The sequence below is a fragment of the Thalassophryne amazonica genome, chromosome 20 (assembly GCF_902500255.1).
Source record: "Thalassophryne amazonica chromosome 20, fThaAma1.1, whole genome shotgun sequence".
Lineage (NCBI taxonomy): Eukaryota > Metazoa > Chordata > Actinopteri > Batrachoidiformes > Batrachoididae > Thalassophryne > Thalassophryne amazonica.
In genome coordinates, this window is record NC_047122.1 from 52777984 (window position 1) to 52797721 (window position 19738).

The 19738-nt window shown below is 40.7% G+C and overlaps 1 protein-coding gene across 1 annotated transcript in view; it reads right to left on the bottom strand.

The window, feature by feature from the left end:
* Positions 1 to 19738, bottom strand: part of kcnh8 (potassium voltage-gated channel, subfamily H (eag-related), member 8) — a 120581-nt gene that overhangs the window by 89051 nt on the left and 11792 nt on the right. Inside the window, exon 2 of the mRNA XM_034161081.1 lies at positions 1885 to 2118. Coding sequence (XP_034016972.1) covers positions 1885 to 2118 — 234 coding nt within the window. The remainder of the gene's footprint in view (positions 1 to 1884; positions 2119 to 19738) is intronic.

Genomic DNA, 19738 nt, shown 5'->3' on the forward strand with positions numbered 1-19738 from the left:
TCTGTGAGAAAAGAAATGGACCTTTTTATTTTTTTCAAAAACTATATGGATTTGAATCACGTGCGATTACATCAGACAAGCTTGAACCCTCGTGCGCATGCGTGAGTTTTTTCACGCCTGTCGGTTGCGTCATTCACCTGTGGGCAGGCTTTGAGTGAGCACTGGTCCACCCCTCCCGTCGGAATTCCTTTGTCTGACTACTTGCTGAGAGACTGGCGCTTTGCTTTATCAAAATTTTTTCAGAATCTGTGAGGCAGATCCGAGTGGACACCATTCGAGAAATTCAGACGGTTTTCTGTGAAAATTTTAAGGGCTGATGAGAGATTATGGAGTGTTACTGTCGCTTTAAGGACTGCCCACGGAGCCAGACGGCACGGCGCGCCGCGCCCCGAGTCGCCGTCGTCAGCCTGTTTCGAGCTGAAAACTTGCAAATTTAAGCCTCTGTTGACCCAGGACGTCGTGAGAGAACAGAGAAGTTTCAGAAGAGGTCGGGATCAGCAGTTTATCCGGACATTCCACTGTTAAAGGAGATTTTGTAATGAAAGACGTGCGGACGGATTCGCGCGTCGGCACCCAGCCGCTCATGGCGCGGCGCCACAGCAAAACACCTCCATTGGAAGCCTTACAGGACAAGTTTGAACATGCCCAGCTGCTAAACAATTTCTCGGATACTCACTCGACGAAAGCCATCGAAAGCCGCCTAAATCTTACGAATGGTTATCAACACGGAGGCGTTTTCATGTGGCGCCGCGCGATGAGCGGCTGCGTCCCGACGCGCGAATCCGTCCACACGTCTTTCATTACAAAATCTCCTTTAACAGTGGAATGTCCAGATAAACTGCTGATCCTGACCTCTTCTGAAACTTCTCTGTTCTCTCACGATGTCCTGGGTCAACAGAGACTTAAATTTGGATGTTTTCAGCTCGAAACAGGCTGACGACGGCAGCTCGGGCGCAGCGCGCCATCTGGCTCCGTGGGCAGTCCTTAAAGCGACAGTAACACTCCATAATCTCTCATCAGCCCTTAAAATTTTCACCGAAAACCGTCTGAATTTCTCGAATGGTGTCCACTTGGATCTGCCTCACAGTTTCTGAAAAAATTTTGATAAAGCAAAGCTCCAGTCTCTCAGCAAGTAGTCAGACAAAGGAATTCTGACGGGAGGGGTGGACCAGTGCTCACTCAAAGCCTGCCCACAGGTGAATGACGCAACCGACAGGCGTGAAAAAACTCACGCATGCGCACGAGGGTTCAAGCTTGTCTGACGTAATCGCATGTGATTCAAATCCATATAGTTTTTGAAAAAAATAAAAAGGTCCGTTTCTTTTCTCACAGACCTCGTACTTAGAAGACAACAGTTGAATTTATGTTTATGCAAATTAACTTCAAAGTACAAAAGTAAGAAAACAAATAAGTGATCCCCGCTACAAGAGTGCAAGAGGACGTCACCACCTCCCAGTCAGCGCTGTGTATCTATTTGGCACAAACTGAACTACAGCTCGGTTAGCTGTTGGGCTCCAGTGTAATTAAAGTAGACAGTGTTAAAGAGTTGCTAAACAGACAGTTATGAAAGTTTAATGTGCCTCAGTGTTAAATAATAACTGTGGGACATTTCTGACTGGTGGCTTTGATTAATCACCTTTTAATGAAAATGAGCTAATAAAAAAGCATATGCATCCATCCATTCACCCATTGCCCCATCTATCCACAGTTATCCGTGGTAATGGAAGTGTAGCCCCTTCAGAAAGAGCAATAGAGAATTATGTATCATCCATTTACGAAGTCCCATATTGTAATCAGTCACCCTGTGCAGGTTACAACAAGTTATGGCTCATATGATAGAGGCATAATTTAAGACAGCAAAAGGACAGTCTTTATGAAGCTCACCTGTCTTTTTGCAGAACATAATCTCATCCTTAAACTCTTTGCGCTCTTCAAGGGCATTGTCAATTCTGAGGATGATACTTTCACTCGTCTCGGGCCCGTAGAGGAATTTACAGGCACAGCTCTTCTGCATGACCTCGGCCCGGGAGAAGCCCGTGAGCTCACAGAAGCCATCGGAGCAGTAGACAATGGGAAAGCCCTTTGACACCTGAGCGTTGGCCAGAATGAAATTGCTGTCTGCAAGAGAACAAGAAGAAATGACGTGAACCGGGGGATAAAGAGGCGGGGGTGTTGGAGTAGAGTTATACAACACTTCTTATACGGGCAGATGTGGCTTTTTTGTTGTTTGTAGGTTGAAAGATCCCACACCCACTGAACATCTCTAAAGAATGAGGGAATAAACTACATGTGTAATATTTACAGTCAGGTCCGTAAGTATTTGGACATCCTTACACCTTTTTGTATTTTTGCGTCTGTACACCAAACACAAATCATTACTTTTACAGCCAGCTTGCTATAGACAAGTCAACGGATGAATACATGAACATTTCCAGTTCACTGAATATGTCTTGGATTTCATTTTCATCAATAAGAAAACAAACAGCATGGGACTGTACGGTAAATCTATCTGGAAGAGGCAGTTCTCAAAAACTGACTGTCCGTGCAACAAGGAGGCTAGTGAAGGAAGCAAGCAAGTTACCCACAACAACCCAGAAAGAGTTAGAGGCTTCTAGGGTTGTTCCTGTAGAAAGTGTACACGATGTACAGTAGTGTTCAGAATAATAGTAGTGCTATGTGACTAAAAAGATTAATCCAGGTTTTGAGTATATTTCTTATTGTTACGTGGGAAACAAGGTACCAGTAGATTCAGTAGATACTCACAAATCCAACAAGACCAAGCATTCATGATATGCACACTCTTAAGGCTATGAAATTGGGCTATTAGTAAAAAAAAGCAGAAAAGGGGGTGTTCACAATAATAGTAGTGTGGCATTCAGTCAGTGAGTTTGTCAATTTTGTGGAACAAACAGGTGTGAATCAGGTGTCCCCTATGTAAGGATGAAGCCAGCACCTGTTGAACATGCTTTAATCTTTGAAAGCCTGAGGAAAATGGGACGTTCAAGACATTGTTCATAAGAACAGCGTAGTTTGATTAAAAAGTTGATTGGAGAGGGGAAAACCTATACGCAGGTGCAAAAAATTATAGGCTGTTCATCTACAATGATCTCCAATGCTTTAAAATGGACAAAAAAAAAAAAACAGAGATGTGTGGAAGAAAACAGAAAACAACCATCAAAATGGATAGAAGAATAACCAGAATGGCAAAGGCTCACCCATTGATCAGCTCCAGGATGATCAAAGACAGTCTAGAGTTACCTGTAAGTGTTGTGACAGTTAGAAGAAGCCTGTGTGAAGCTAATTTATTTGCAAGAATCCCCCGCAAAGTCCTTCTGTTAAATAAAAGACGTGCAGAAGAGGTTACAATTTGCCAAAGAACACATCAACTGGCCTAAAGAGAAATGGAGGAATATTTTGTGGACTGATGAGAGTAAAACTGTTCTTTTTGGGGGCAAGGGCTGCAGACAGTTTGTGAGATGACCCCCAAACTCTGAATTCAAGCCACAGTTCACAGTGAAGACAGTGAAGTATGGTGGTGCAAGCATCATGATATGGGCATGTTTCTCCTACTATGGTGTTGGGCCTATATATCGCATACCAGGTATCATGGATCAGTTTGGATATGTCAGAATACTTGAAGAGGTCATGTTGCCTTATGCTGAAGAGGACATCCCCATGAAATGGGTGTTTCAACAAGACAATGACCCCAAGCACACTAGTAAACGAGCAAAATCTTGGTTCCAAACCAACAAAATGAATGCCTCGCAGATGTGAAGAAATCATGAAAAACTGTGGTTATACAACTAAATACTAGTTTAGTGATTCACAGGATTGCTAAAAAAGCAGTTTGAACATAATAGTTTTGAGTTTGTAGTGTCAACAGCAGATGCTACTATTATTGTGAACACCCACTTTTCTACTTTTTTTTACTAATAGCCCAATTTCATAGCCTTAAGAGTGTGCACTGTGCATATCATGAATGCTTGGTCTTGTTGGATTTGTGAGAATCTACTGAATCTACTGGTACCTTGTTTCCCATGTAAAAATAAGAAATACTCAAAACCTGGATTAATCTTTTTAGTCACATAGCACTACTATTATTCTGAACACTACTGTAACTTCTGTGCATTCTTAAAATTTGGAATACTGTGAAAAAGTTCAGTATTTTTTGTCAGTTATTTCAGAAAATGAAATAACTGATAAAAATCATTACATCTAAACTAAATGTTACTATAATTGTTTATATTAATTTTGATTATTACAGCCTACAGTTAAAACAATAAAAACTTATCCCAAGATAAGATAAGATCAACTTTATTTATCCCGAAGGAAATTATTTCACCAGAGTACAGAAACAGTAAATAGCAAACAATGTTTTTGTTTGTTTGTTTGTTTTGTTAGTTTTTTTTACAATAAGTGCAGCAAAGTTTCTCTGAATAACTAAATAACCCTGAATAGTTCTGTTCGTTACGCATTCATCCTGCAGGTGGGGGGGGGGGGGGGGGGGGGGAATTATACAGTCCGATTGCCACAGGTAGTAAAGACCTCCCGTGGCGTTCTGTGGTGCACCTCGGTGGTTTCATTTTATGGCTGAAGGTGCTCTGACAGGACATCAGTATGGCATGCAGGGGGTCGGAGACAGATCATGGACTAAGGCTGGAGACAATGCATCAAGCCCCACCACACACAGACATGCCCAGGAAATGTGCTACAAGTGTTGCATTCCTAGTGTCAAGCCACAACTAAACCAGAAGCAATGTCAGAGCTGTGCTAAGGAGAAAAGGAACTGGGTCACTACTCATTGGTCCAATGTCCTCTTTTCAGATGAAAGTAATTTACACTGTGTTTAATCAACACAAAAATCAAGACAGCATCTACCAAGAGATTTTATTTAAATTCAATTCAATTTATTTGTCGAGAACCAAATGACAACATAACTCACTCCCAGGCTCTTCACAAGAGTAATGTCTAACCCTAACCCCCTAAGTAAGCACAATGGTGACAGCTGCCTCAGGTATTTTTGATTGCAAGAAGAAACCTCAAGCAGACCAGACTCAATGGCGTGACCATCTCCTTTGGCCATAGTACCAATAACAAAATAGCAAACAGCAAAGCACAACAGAGAAAGGTCAAACATACAAGGGCCCAGCAACTTGTAGCATCAACTTTTTTGCAAAGTCAAGGAGCATTGATCCATTTTTGTCACAGTTTCCAGATCCATGTAGACCAGTGAAGTCCATTGAAGTAAAGTGTCACCTAGAGACATTGCTCACTGCAGTCGGAATATAGACTGAGACACAACACCTAGTGAATGTTTGAGTCTGTGCCTCATAATATGCTTATTGATGGAGTGGCATGCAACACCACTCAAAGGAGATGGTCTGCCACGGCGACTGCCACTCCCTCCGTAAGCCAACTATTAGGACAACCAGACCAAAACTAGGTGTGCCCACCCACAGAGATCTGTCCACTTCCAGGTCTTCTCACCTCAGATAGTGCAACCACTGCAACACAGAATTTTTTTAAGCTCCCACAACAGCATTCATCCTTACTGAGAGAAACTATGTTCTGCCCACGTGAGCTGGGTGTCGCCATGCAGCGGATGACCACCTCAGCAACGCACCAACTACCATCCTCCAAAGACAAGACCCTTGGTGTTCTCCTGTGATGGCTTCTTATTATTCTTCTTCTTTCAACTACACCAAAGTGATATTTTCACCAAGCTCAACCAAAAAGCTGCACCGCCAACGCTGTGGCCACCAGCCCGTTGTACAAACCACCCACATTTTAAACTCTGCCCATTTAAAAATGGAAGTAAAATTCAATTAGTCAAGGAGTGCTTTTCATGGTGTTTTTAACAAAATGATGGCTGCCATCCAGTCAGATTAAAACCAGCACAAAGATAGATGGGATCCTGAGTTCAGCCTGATGATGGCCTGCGTGGACTGCAGCATGAAGGTCGTGCACCTCGATAAGTCACTGATTTATGTGCAAGCTGAAGTGTCACACCATCTTTTTTTCTTCCTGGCAATAAATCAACCCTGAATTCAAACTGCTGTTAGCATCAAGGAGAAGCTTTGGGTAAAGAAAGCGTGTAAAAAATGAAGCGGAGCCTGTGCTAGAAAGAAGGTAGCAGAAATAGATTTGCATTAGTGTTGAAGTTTATCAATCAATCAATCAATTTTTTTTTTATATAGCGCCAAATCACAACAAACAGCTGCCCCAAGGCGCTTTATATTGTAAGGCAAGGCCATACAATAATTATGTAAAACCCCAACGGTCAAAACGACCCCCTGTGAGCAAGCACTTGGCGACAGTGGGAAGGAAAAACTCCCTTTTAACAGGAAGAAACCTCCAGCAGAACCAGGCTCAGGGAGGGGCAGTCTTCTGCTGGGACTGGTTGGGGCTGAGGGAGAGAACCAGGAAAAAGACATGCTGTGGAGGGGAGCAGAGATCAATCACTAATGATTAAATGCAGAGTGGTGCATACAGAGCAAAAAGAGAAAGAAACAGTGCATCATGGCAACCCCCCAGCAGTCTAAGTCTATAGCAGCATAACTAAGGGATGGTTCAGGGTCACCTGATCCAGCCCTAACTATAAGCTTTAGCAAAAAGGAAAGTTTTAAGCCTAATCTTAAAAGTAGAGAAGGTGCCTGTCTCCCTGATCTGAATTGGGAGCTGGTTCCACAGGAGAGGAGCCTGAAAGCTGAAGGCTCTGCCTCCCATTCTACTCTTACAAACCCTAGGAACTACAAGTAAGCCTGCAGTCTGAGAGCGAAGCGCTCTATTGGGGTGATATGGTACTACGAGGTCCCTAAGATAAGATGGGACCTGATTATTCAAAACCTTATAAGTAAGAAGAAGAATTTTAAATTCTATTCTAGAATTAACAGGAAGCCAATGAAGAGAGGCCAATATGGGTGAGATATGCTCTCTCCCTCTAGTCCCCATTAGTACTCTAGCTGCAGCATTTTGAATTAACTGAAGGCTTTTCAGGGAACTTTTAGGACAACCTGATAATAATGAATTACAATAGTCCAGCCTAGAGGAAATAAATGCATGAATTAGTTTTTCAGCATCACTCTGAGACAAGACCTTTCTAATTTTAGAGATATTGCGTAAATGCAAAAAAGCAGTCCTACATATTTGTTTAATATGCGCTTTGAATGACATATCCTGATCAAAATGACTCCAAGATTTCTCACAGTATTACTAGAGGTCAGGGGAATGCCATCCAGAGTAAGGATCTGGTTAGACACCATGTTTCTAAGATTTGTGGGGCCAAGTACAATAACTTCAGTTTTATCTGAGTTTAAAAGCAGGAAATTAGAGGTCATCCATGTCTTTATGTCTGTAAGACAATCCTGCAGTTTAGCTAATTGGTGTGTGTCCTCTGGCTTCATGGATAGATAAAGCTGGGTATCATCTGCGTAACAATGAAAATTTAAGCAATACCGTCTAATAATACTGCCTAAGGGAAGCATGTATAAGTGAATAAAATTGGTCCTAGCACAGAACCTTGTGGAACTCCATAATTAACCTTAGTCTGTGAAGAAGATTCCCCATTTACATGAACAAATTGTAATCTATTAGACAAATATGATTCAAACCACCGCAGCGCAGTGCCTTTAATACCTATGGCATGCTCTAATCTCTGTAATAAAATTTTATGGTCAACAGTATCAAAAGCAGCACTGAGGTCTAACAGAACAAGCACAGAGATGAGTCCACTGTCTGAGGCCATAAGAAGATAATTTGTAACCTTCACTAATGCTGTTTCTGTACTATGATGAATTCTAAAACCTGATTGAAACTCTTCAAATAGACCATTCCTCTGCAGATGATCAGTTAGCTGTTTTACAACTACCCTTTCAAGAATTTTTGAGAGAAAAGGAAGGTTGGAGATTGGCCTATAATTAGCTAAGATATCTGGGTCAAGTGATGGCTTTTTAAGTAATGGTTTAATTACTGCCACCTTAAAAGCCTGTGGTACATAGCCAACTAACAAAGATAGATTGATCATATTTAAGATTGAAGTATTAATTAATGGTAGGGCTTCCTTGAGCAGCCTGGTAGGAATGGGGTCTAATAGACATGTTGATGGTTTGGATGAAGTAACTAATGAAAATAACTCAGACAGAACAATCTGAGAGAAAGAGTCTAATCAAATACCGGCATCACTGAAAGCAGCCAAAGATAACGATACGTCTTTGGGATGGTTATGAGTAATTTATCACAATTAATTAGCCTGTTTGTGTCGAGCTCCAAATGCTTTGTTGAAGTAGACAAGCTGTTTATGCCTGAATGCATCTATTAATAAGAACTGCATGAACACGGGCGTACTTAAAGCGTGCACAAGTCTGCAGACTGTCTTGCCGTGACGTATAATGCACGATATACACACAGGGCACAACTGTACTATATATTGCAATCTGCTGTAATTCGATAAGCAGTCAAACTTGCTCTAACTGCTTCATTGTTAGTCACTAACCACACAAAGATAAACACATTTAGAAGTGCATGTAGCATTTTCGTTTTCATTCATTTACACCGGCCGAGTGTGCAGCCTAGACAGCTGGTCAGAGCAGGTCGCAGCTTTGGGAGCGGCTGTCAGATGTGAGGCCCCTCCAGCTCACGCTCAGTATAAACAGAGACAGACCGACGACGGGGCTGCCAGCCACCTGGGGACCCCAAGTGAAGCCCTGCAGCCCGTCTAGTGCCAGCTCCCCCCGGAGCGTGAAAGGATGGCGCTGACGGACAACTAACGTTTACTACTGTTTAACTTCAGCTGCACAAACCTGACAGATGATGAGATACTGCAAAATGCATGCACTGCCCTCCAGAAGTATTGGAACACACATTTTAACGTGTTTATGCCATTTCAAGTACAAAAAAATACAAAAAAATAAACATTTCTATTAGGGCTGAATTTCTAAAAAATTCTAGGATTTTCTTAAAAGAAAGACCTGAAAGTTCAGCTACAATTTGTCAGTAGGTACATCTGAGATGCAAGCCTAGATTTGATGTTTTGGTGAAAGAAGATCCTCCTCTGTGCCACTTCATCATGAAGCTGTATAACTGCGAATACAACATGGAAAATGTGCACGATGCACAGTTTCTCCAATCACAGCCACAGAAGCCTATAACTTCTTCTGGGTTGTCTGGGTGTCTTGGTGGCTTTCCTCACTCTTCTCCTTCTTGCACAGTAGCTCAGTTTTTGACAGTGGTGGGCACAGTTCAGCTAATCCGATAACAGATAATTATCAAAGCTAATGTTTTGCTAACGGATTAGCTTTTCAGATAAGTTTTAAAACCATCATTGGACCAATTATCTTCCAATAAATTTAGTTCCAATAACTTTCAGTCCGATAACATTTTTTTTTTTTTTTTGCTGGTAAAATAAGCAAAGTTTAACAGTCAAAAATGTGTGTAAACCTTAAAATCAAACATTTTAGTTCATCTGTTGTGTGTTTGTAGTGGTTAGCGCTAACAACTCTGTAAGTCTGATGCGTAAATTTGGCAAACTTTCATGGGGTTTTTTATCCCTCAAATATCAGAGATGGATTTTTTTTTTCAAATATTTACTGCCCCCCCACCCCTGAAAATCCCCCTAATGAAAATACTTTTAATATATAATGGGGATGTGTTGGGACGTCATCAGTTTCCATGCATCAGACTTACAGAGTGGTTAAATAGTGCTAACCCTTTGTAACAGACTGGCTGACTGTCTCTTGCTGATGATGTCATCATTAAGTGCAAAACGTGATTGGCCAGGCAACGCAGGGAGCATTGTGAGTAGTGTAGTTCAGGTTCACTTTGGATGTTACAGTGAGTCGTCTGCTCGACACAAAAACAAAATGGACTAATTTTAACATTATTTTATTTTATTTCTTTGTGGCTGATGGTATAATTTAATCACCAAGACTTGGTGGGGGAGAGGAGCTCTCACAGCGCAGCTGTGTACAGAGGGACTTTTCTTCACCATTTAGACACTGTTTTGGATTTTTTTTTAAAAAGGATTCTTTATGTGGAATATTTATTCAGATGAATCCCACTGAAACTAACAGGTAAGAATTTATATTTACTACATGTCTTTTACATGTCTTTAATGGATGTATTTCGGGCAGGGTTGAATGCGTGTGAAAAAAGCAGCAGCTTTTTAGTTCGTAAATGATGGAGTATCTAATACCGAGATAAACTGTGACTTCTAATACTGTGTTTTACTGCTTTTGAAAGATGATGACAGTGTTTGGGGTTTTATTATTTTATTCATTCATTTTTCGTGCATTCTTATGTGTTTGTGATCCTTGAATTTACCCAGCAGCGAAAAGTGAAAGTGAAACTGGTTTATCAGAAGCCGACAGTGTAATCTGATGTGGCCATGTCCGAATCAGTACTCAAAGTTATCGGTTATCAGTAATAAAGATCAATTTTTTAGCATTTTATCAGTTTACCGTCATAAAAGATAACTTTTCAGTTATCAGATTAATGGTTATCGAAGCTAACTTTCTGGTAAGCTGTGCCCACCACTGGTTTTTGAGAACTGTCTACTCCATACAGATTTACCATAGAGTGCCATACTGTTTGTATTTCTTCATAATTGATGTCAATTTAGTCCAAGACGTATTCAGTGACGTGGAAATGTTCATGTATCCATCCCCTGACTTGTCTGAAAAAAACTGGCAAAAAAAACAGATAATTTACAGGTATTATACCAACGTATTCCATTACTTACGCAACCCATCCTCTTGGCTTTTATATTTTTCATTAATTTATATCAAGTTGTAGAGATTTGCTTTCCATTTGATTTTAGGGAAGATATTTTTTTTTGTATTTTTTGTATTTGAAATGGTATAAACAAATTAAAATGTGTGAAATGCCAACTATTCCAACACTTTTGGAGGGCACTGTGTGAGGATGATCCAAAGTTTTAAGGACTAGAAAATACATGCTGCTTGGTTATTTGATTTATTTCATGCAAAGGTTATTTGGCTCACGAATAAAAGCCTTTACATGCATTGGTCAAAGCTGTCGATCTTCAAAAAGATCATTTTCTGCACTTACAGACAGAAGATGTTCAGGTATTACAGTAAATACAAATACCAGTGGTGGATCTAGAGGGGCTTGCACCCCTGCGCTAAATCAACTATATCATATTTGTTTAACTGGCGGTGCAACAGACAAAAGGTGCACTATGCACTGTTTCTCCAACCAAAGAAGAATCACATCACAGTCAGAATCACAGTAGAATGAGTCCTGCAGAGATCTCTAGGTGTCTTGGTGGCTTCCCTGACTAGTCTCCTTCCAGCACAGTCACTCATTTTTTGAAGATACCTGACACAGATTTACCAAACAGTATCCTCTGGCTCACCTGTAAAATTCAGTGGTGTCTTTCATGCCCTAATATCTGTCTGTGGTGCAGATTTAGTGAGAATCCATGAAGTAGTTTTGACGTAATCCTTCAAAGCCTATAAAGAGACACTTGATCCAGAATCCAGATCCGAATCACCTCCAAAATTTAATGGAGTCTTCCATGGCCTAATATCTATCTGTGGTGAAAATTTAGTCAAACCCCATGCATTAGCTTTGACGTAATCCTGCTAACAGCAATCCTTCAAAGCCTATAGAAAGTGAAACTTGATCCATTTATTATGTCCTTGGCAGATGGAATTAATAAATGGATTCAAACATTTCAAATGGTTTCCCTGTCATTTGTTAAAGTTAGTTGTAACTTGTGCCACATTCTTTCTCCGAAATCCCCTCATCTCCATTTTCCACTACCATTCCTTCTCCCCGTCCTGTCCCCTGTCCTACTTTCCTGTCCTCTTTTCTTCCCTCCTTTGCTTCTTCTCTTACCTGTTCCCCCATTCCTGTATTATATCCTTAAAACCTCACTTCTCCTTCCCATGCACCTTTTCTCCTTGCCTCCTACTCCCTTCCTCTAACTTTCTCACCTTACTGCCTTCCCCCCTTCTCCGAAAGGCTCCCACTACCCCGCCCTCTAACATTCCTGCCCTCTCTTCTTCTCCTGTTCCCTCCCAGCTCGCATGTCCCAACCTTTTGTTTTGGATCTTTCCTCCTAATTCCTTTTCATCTCCTCTCTGGCCTTGAAATACCACCTGCCTATTGTTTTCCCCAATCCATTCATTTCATTCAGCTTCGGTGCAGTTTCACGACAAACCCTCGCTGACAGCCTCATCTGTCTGCGTTTACAATCTGTTCATCTGCACCCTGCATCTCTGTTAAAACAAAACTACAAAAAGTCTGAATATCACTCCTTCTCCAAGTCGTTTCATATTTCATCTCACTTTTCTACTAATACTCCAATTATCCCTCCTCCCCAACTCCCCTTTCTCTTGCTTTTGTCCTCCTTTTTTTCCTCATTCCTTTCTTTCTCCCTTCTGTCTTGGTATCTAACACCTCCTCTCTCACTCCCTGTTACACTCTCTCCCCGCTTTGGCTCCAGCATTTCTTTGGGCTAATTGCTCCGGTGTAGGAGCCCATAGATCATCTCCCCTCATGCTGCATGACAGCTGCTGGAGAAACCCCACAGGGACGAGAAACGGAGAGGAAGAAAGACAAACAGACAGATGCACGCACAGGCAGACAGACAGACAGGCAGACAGGTGAAAATGAGAGCAAGAAGGAAAAGAGATGTTTGCAATTTTTCTTACGTAAGGAACGTGACACGGTGTGGTTTGTAAATGTTGGTGACTGAGTGATTTATATACAGCATCAATTAAAAATCAAAGTGATTACTAGCAGGTAAAATTTAAATAAAACAGTCACTTCATGCTTTTGAAAACTGCTAAAGAATAAGTTCAATTTCAGTTAAATTTATTTTATTCATATAGCGCCAAATCACAACAAAGCTGCCTCAAGGTGCTTCACACAAGTAAGGTCTAACCTTACCAACCCCTAGAGCAAGCACACAGGCGACAGCGGTAAGGAAAAACTCCCTCTGAAGATTTGAGGAAGAAACCTCAAGCAGACCAGACTCAGAGGGGTGACTCTCTGCTCAGGACATGCTACTGATATACTTTAAAATACAAATATACAGGAAATTTTTGGAGTCCATGGAGTCCAGGACATCTATTTCATGACCACTTTTTCCTATATTATAATATTGTTAACACAAAGCCATGCTGCAATCATGCTGCAGTTAACGTTTTTGGAAAACTTAGTTTATCACAACCCCTTGGAGCATAATAGAGAAGCTTGAATCTTCGAATGGAAGTCAGACTACCACAGCAAGAATTTTAGCTGAGGAAGCTTCTGCGATTTGAAGCGAAATGTCCTCGTGTCAAGCAACCCAGTCCAGTCAAAGATTCAAGCTTCTCTACTATGGAAACCACCTGGACAATTGACAGCCTTCACAGAAACCCCTTGGGGCAGCTGCCCCAAGGGATAAAATCCGCTGTACTATCAAAGTTGAAACAAAATCGCATAAAGGCATTCCCAAGCCATCTGGGAAATATAATCCCTCCAACCTCTTCCCAGTTGGCCATGCCTGGAAGACCTCCTTAGGAAGGCGACCAAGGGCCGTCCTCACTAGATGCCCGAACCACCTCAACTGGCTCCTTTCAGTGTGAAGAAGCAGCGGCTCTACTCTGAGTCTCTGCTGGAGAGTTGAGCTTCTCATCGTGTCCAGGAGCATAAGCTCAGATACCCAATGGAGGAATATCATTTCTGCTGCTGGTATCCGTGGCCTTATTCTTTCACCCATTACCCAAAGTTCATGACCATTGCTGAGAATAGGAGTGTAAATTGACTGGTAAATTGAGCGTCTCATCTTCTCGCTCAGCTCTTTCTTCATCACGATGGTCTGGTACAGCATCCGTAAAACATCAGGCACTGCCCCAATCCATCTATCAACCTCACTCTCCAATTTACTCATACTTAATATACTTAAACTCCACCACTTGGGTCAGTAAGTCTCCCCTGAACCAGAGGGGACAGTCCACCTTTTTCCAACAAAGGAACATGAACTCAGAATTGGAGGTGCTCATTCTCATCCCAGTCGCTTCACACTTGGCCTCAAACCTGCTCACTGTACTTTTTTTAACACGAGCTATGGTGTTTGCGCACATTTTCACACCAACAAACATTTAGTAAATTGGCCTCTTTGATGCCTTTGACTATCACTATTTTTGATGATGTCACAAACTTTCAAGATGCTTGACTGAACATCTGTGTCAACATAAAGGACGCGTGGAAGTATGTGGGCAGTGACGGTTATAGCTTTTAAAATGCACACATAGACTTATTTGCATATACATTTACATATTCTTGTCTTATAATATTTGTGATCAGCGCAAATTCTCTCAAATATTATGTTCGCTAACGTACTGTCAGCAGGTTGGTGTTACAGTCCATAAGTGTATCTGGGGTAGCACCACCAGGTGCAGTTCTTCACTACTGCCTCAGACAAATGGTGTTTGGGTATTTAAGCACCCAAATTAGTTAGCATCTTGTCAGCTATGCCCCAGATTTGGGGTGTAACACCGGCCCAGAAATACTCTGCATCAGCTCCCCAACAGCCCAGTGTGATCACCCCCTAAGCTATTTTAGATACAGCAGCAATTCATGGGATGATCGAGCGAGCATAAGGTAGCAAGGCGAGTTAAGAAAGAGAGAGCGCAAGTACAGGAGGGAGAGCAAAAGATGGATGAGGAGGCAGTGGAGAAAGTGAGAGATGAAGGGACGTGGGATGGGGAAAAGAAGGACAGGTAGACAGACGAGGACAGTAAAGCAACAGAGAGTGACAGGATGATGTAACCAACAAAAAAAAGAGCCAAAGTTGAAGCTAAAGGGAGGATGGAGCTGTGACGGGTGAAATGATGAAAGATAGAGATGGAGAGTGATGAAAAGTGTCAGGGAAGAGGACAGGCAGCTGGAAAGACCTTCTCAGATCTGTTTTGCCAGATTTCATGATGCGTGCGAGCCCTTCAAGCAACACAGCTTCTTTCTGGCAAAATAAGTTATACCAGGGTTGTCATGGTTACTACCGACGCACCATGGCAACCAAGGTTATACATGTAGCATTTGTTTTAAGAAGAGATTCTGAATCTTTTAGTCAACATTTGGGATTTCATGTTACATACACAAGTTAATAAGAGCTTATTTCATGTCCCTGTGTGCTTGTTTGTCCAATTATCAGTAGGATTGCACAAAAAGTTATGGAATAATGTTCATGAAATTCTTTCCTTCTTTCTTTCTTTCTTTCTTTCTGACAACAAAAAGCTAAACCTAAAATGTTTTGGTTGATGATGTCATAGAAAACAAACAAAAATATCCTGCCTTATATTATCACAAAGCAAAAATAAGTTTTCCTTTCTTGTCTTGGTGACATCATCATAAATATTTTAGGTTGATCTTTTTCGACATCACAGAGGAATCATGTGAGCACTTGATGAAAGTAAAAAGAAATCCTGGATCCACGTTTTAATGAATTTAATGTCAATCTTGTTTTCATGACTCACATTGTACCTCTTCACCGCGTTTTAAGAAAATCAGGCTAGAGTTGGGAATAATGGCTTCTTGAACGGATCCAGATCTCGAGGGTCTATTTGTGTCTGAGAGTCGTTCAGAAGAATGGCTCATCAATCTTTTTTTCCCCCAAACACAGCCAGGGGCTGAGCTACGTTACGTAAGGTTTTCCTTTTCTGTCTGGACATCACAGGCAAACCATTTTAGGTTTATCTTTATGGCATCATAATGAAAAAATGTTAGCTACCTTCTTGCAGTATGACAACTTAAAACAAATATTTTTCTTATTCTTATGGAATCATTTGAAAAGTCTAATCTTCTGGCCTCCTAACGCAAAACTCATAAGACTCATAAGTCAATGATTAGCCAAAGAACGGCACCAATTAAGCTGTTTAACAAGAGAGAACATTGTCAGTAATGGGGACGCTGTCCTACCAATGTCTCACGGAATTTATTACAACCGACAAAGTACTGGATGTACTTGCAGCCCTTTAAGTACACAGTAATACTCAGGCCAGGAGACCTTCCAGTGAGACCAGCCTTTATCTGCTGAGTCTGTGGTGATAATATCACCCTAATTAAACTGAAACGTCACACCTCTGCCTTTCATCTTGATTACTGAGCTTAAATCCCACTAGATGAACTTTGATCTAAATTTTGACTTTGATCCTGATCTAACTTTGATCATGTTTGCTGACCATTTTATCCTGATTACTGCTCTTTGACACCTGATAAGTGAACATTGATGCAAATTATTTCATATTGATCCTGATCCGTAGCTTTTGATTTTGATGCTGACCTATGATCCTGATCACTGGTCTTTGATCACACTGATCTTTGTACCTCGTTACTGATTTTTAATCCTGACTTGAATGATGAGTTTAGCAATACCGTCTCACACCCAGTTCATCACATTTAGAATGCGCAAGGTTACTTTTGATCATAAATGAATATGTGACAAGTTGGGCCGTCCCTTTGCTACACTATGTAACACACGCAGAAATGCTAAGCCTCGCCATAATCATAAGCATCACCATGACCATAACCAAAACACAGATGAATGTTCCCTGATGATGTGGAAGTGAAGCAGATTATGTGTGCTGTCAGAGAGAAATGTTTCTGCTGTAAAAAAAAGAAAAGAAATGAAATCTTCTCCACTCATTAAATGATGTGCAGAGTGACTTAAGTTATCATGTGGAAATGGCGTAGCTCCAAATTAGACATGTTCCACCTTACGTGGCATGATGCTATCTTAGATTATAAGCAAGCATTGTTTGCTACAAAGCGGACCTATTACTCTGATTTGATCAATAAAAACAAGCATAACTCAAAGTTTTTGTTTGACAGGGTAGCAACTCTCATTCATGGACAGCCACCTGTTAGTCGCTCTCTTTTCTCAGCACAGGGCTTCCTGGATTATTTCGAGAAGAAAATAGAAGCATATCTCAGCATGTCTTGGCTAAGCCATTGCATCCTGTTATTGAGGTGGGTGCTACCATTGAGGTGTTACCTAGATTTACAGTATCTGATAGCATCTCACTGCGTGAGCTGACGAAAGTGGACATCTACAAAAAGTGCAACCTGTTTATTTGATCCCATACCAACAAAACTGTTTAAGGATCTGTGTCCCACTCTTGGGCCGACTGTGCTGGAAATTGTTAATCTCTCACCAACGTCTGGATCTGTTCCTAAATGCTTTAAATGTGCAGTGATTAAGCCATTATTTAAGAAATCTAATCTTGACCCTAGTGTATTGAAAAATTATAGGCCGATATCAAATCTATCATTTTGTTCTAAAATTCTGGAAAAAGTGGTTTCACTCCACAGAGACCACACTCACTAAAGTAGTGAATGACCTTCTGTGAGCAATGGACTCAGACTCCACTTCAGTTCTGGTGCTGTTAGATCTCAATACTGTGTTTGATACTGTGGAACATTGTGTTTTACTTAATAGGTTGGAGAGTCATTTTGGGATTACTGGAAGTGCCCCTGCATGGGTGACGTCATACCTGTCATTCTCATTGTGTTTCATATAATAACACAACCTCTAATCTTAGTGACATGAAGTTTGGGGTTCCACAGGGATCAGTCTTAGACCCCCCTGCTTTTCTCCCTTTATGTAGCAACCCTTGGGAATATACTGTGGCTTTTTCGGATTGCCTTTCATTGGTATGCTGATGATACTCAAATTTACATGCCGATAACTGTTGGTAATCTCATTCACTTAAAATCTTTGGAAGATTGCCTTGCATCAGTGAGAAGTTGGATGTCTCGTAACTTCCTACTTTTAAACACTGATAAGACTGAAATGATGGTTCTTGGCACACCGAGGCATCCGCATCAATTTGACCAGCTAGCGCTTAGCTTAGGTTTGTGTGTTGCCTTTTATTTCTTTTATTTAATTGTGTCTCTTAAATTGTGCTTTTTAATCTTTTAATTCTTTATAATCTGTTTCTAAACTGTTTTTGTGAGGCGCCTTGAGACAATGTTGTTGTTAGTTGGTGCGGTATAAATTGAATAAATTAAACTGAATTGAAATCATAGAGACTCAAATTGCACTGACTTGGTCAGTGCAATCAAAGGGGCACTGACCAAGCATTAAAAAATGTGACAAATTGAGAGGGAGAATGTGTTTACCTTAGATATCCTGGTTACTGCTCTGCCTGATCTTTGATCCTGATAAGTGAACTTTGATGCCAATTATTGACCTTTGATCCTGATTTTGGATGGATGACCTGATTCTGACTAAGATCACTGATCCTAACTGCTGATGTCTGATCCAACTCACTGAATTTGCTCCTAATCATGACTTTAATAGTGATTGTGGTTTAACTTTAACCATAATGATCATTGACTTTTGATCCTCATGACTGATTTTTAATCCAAATGATTAAATTTCCTTCAGTAAAGCATCTATCTAGCTGAAAACATTAGATATCCTGATTCCCGATCTTTGATGGAAATCTTGGAACTTGGATGATAATTGTGATTTTAACCATGATCATGAATTAACTTTAACAATGATCACTGACCTTTGATCCAGGCTTGATTGATAACATTAGATATCCTGATTACTGATCTTTGATGGGAATCATTGAATTTGGATCATAATTGTGATTTTTAACCATGATCATGAATCAACTTTAACCATGATCACTGACCTTTCATTCAGGCTTGATTGATAACATTAGATATTCTGATTACTGATCTTTGATACAGATTGCTGATTTTGATGGGAATCATTCAACTAGGATCATAACCATGATCATGATTTAACTTTAATCATGATCATTGACTTTTGATCCACATTACTGATTTTAATTCAAACTTGATTGATGACCTTTAACATCCCAGTTACTGACCTTTGATCCTGATTGCTGATCTTAAGTGCTGATCTTTGATCATACACATTGCTTTACTCCTGATTGTGATTTAACGTGATGATTTAACTAACATGAATGATCATTAACCTTTGATACTCTTTAATGATTTTTTTTTATCTTAATTTGATTAATGATCTTAGATATCCCTGATACAAATCTTTGTTCTTCGTCAGTGGCCTGTAACACCAATTACAGGAGCAAAGTCTAGTATTAAGGATCCGTCCTTTGATCTGGACCTGTACCAAAATGGAGCTGTTTCGTCCTGGGCCCATACTCTTTCCTTCCAGCAAGTTTCATTAAAACTTGTGCATCTGTTTTTGCTTAATCCTACTAACAAACAAACACACATAAATGTTATCACACAGCCTCCTCGACAGAAGTAACAAAAGACTAATTTGAGTAATTTTTTACTCTGAGGTGGTGTTTTGATGCTTTACACAGTTCATGATTACCTACTCCTACACACATGCAGAGCATCCTGAAAGATTATTTGTGATTAATTAATGAACTTGATATGGTGCTGTGATGTCATGAAAGCAAGCTTCTACAAGTATGTACGGCTGATACAATCACATTCACCACACTGCCATTTCTGTTTATTTTCACACTAAATGAAAATGTTATTAAGTGGACTTTGAAGAAAAAATGGAGCAGGAGCGCCAATCCACTGTCAGTAAGTGAGCGGCCCCGTGCACCCTGCAGCACTCTCGTCAATGATGATTGATCACTCCCTCACAGTCTCATAACCGCACTCATTATTTCTTTCCTAGCGGAGGACAGCACTAGACCTTTGCACAAATAAGCACAATTGCTAAACGTCTATTAAGGGAAGTGACAGCACTGCCATTGTTTCTGGCATTGTGTGG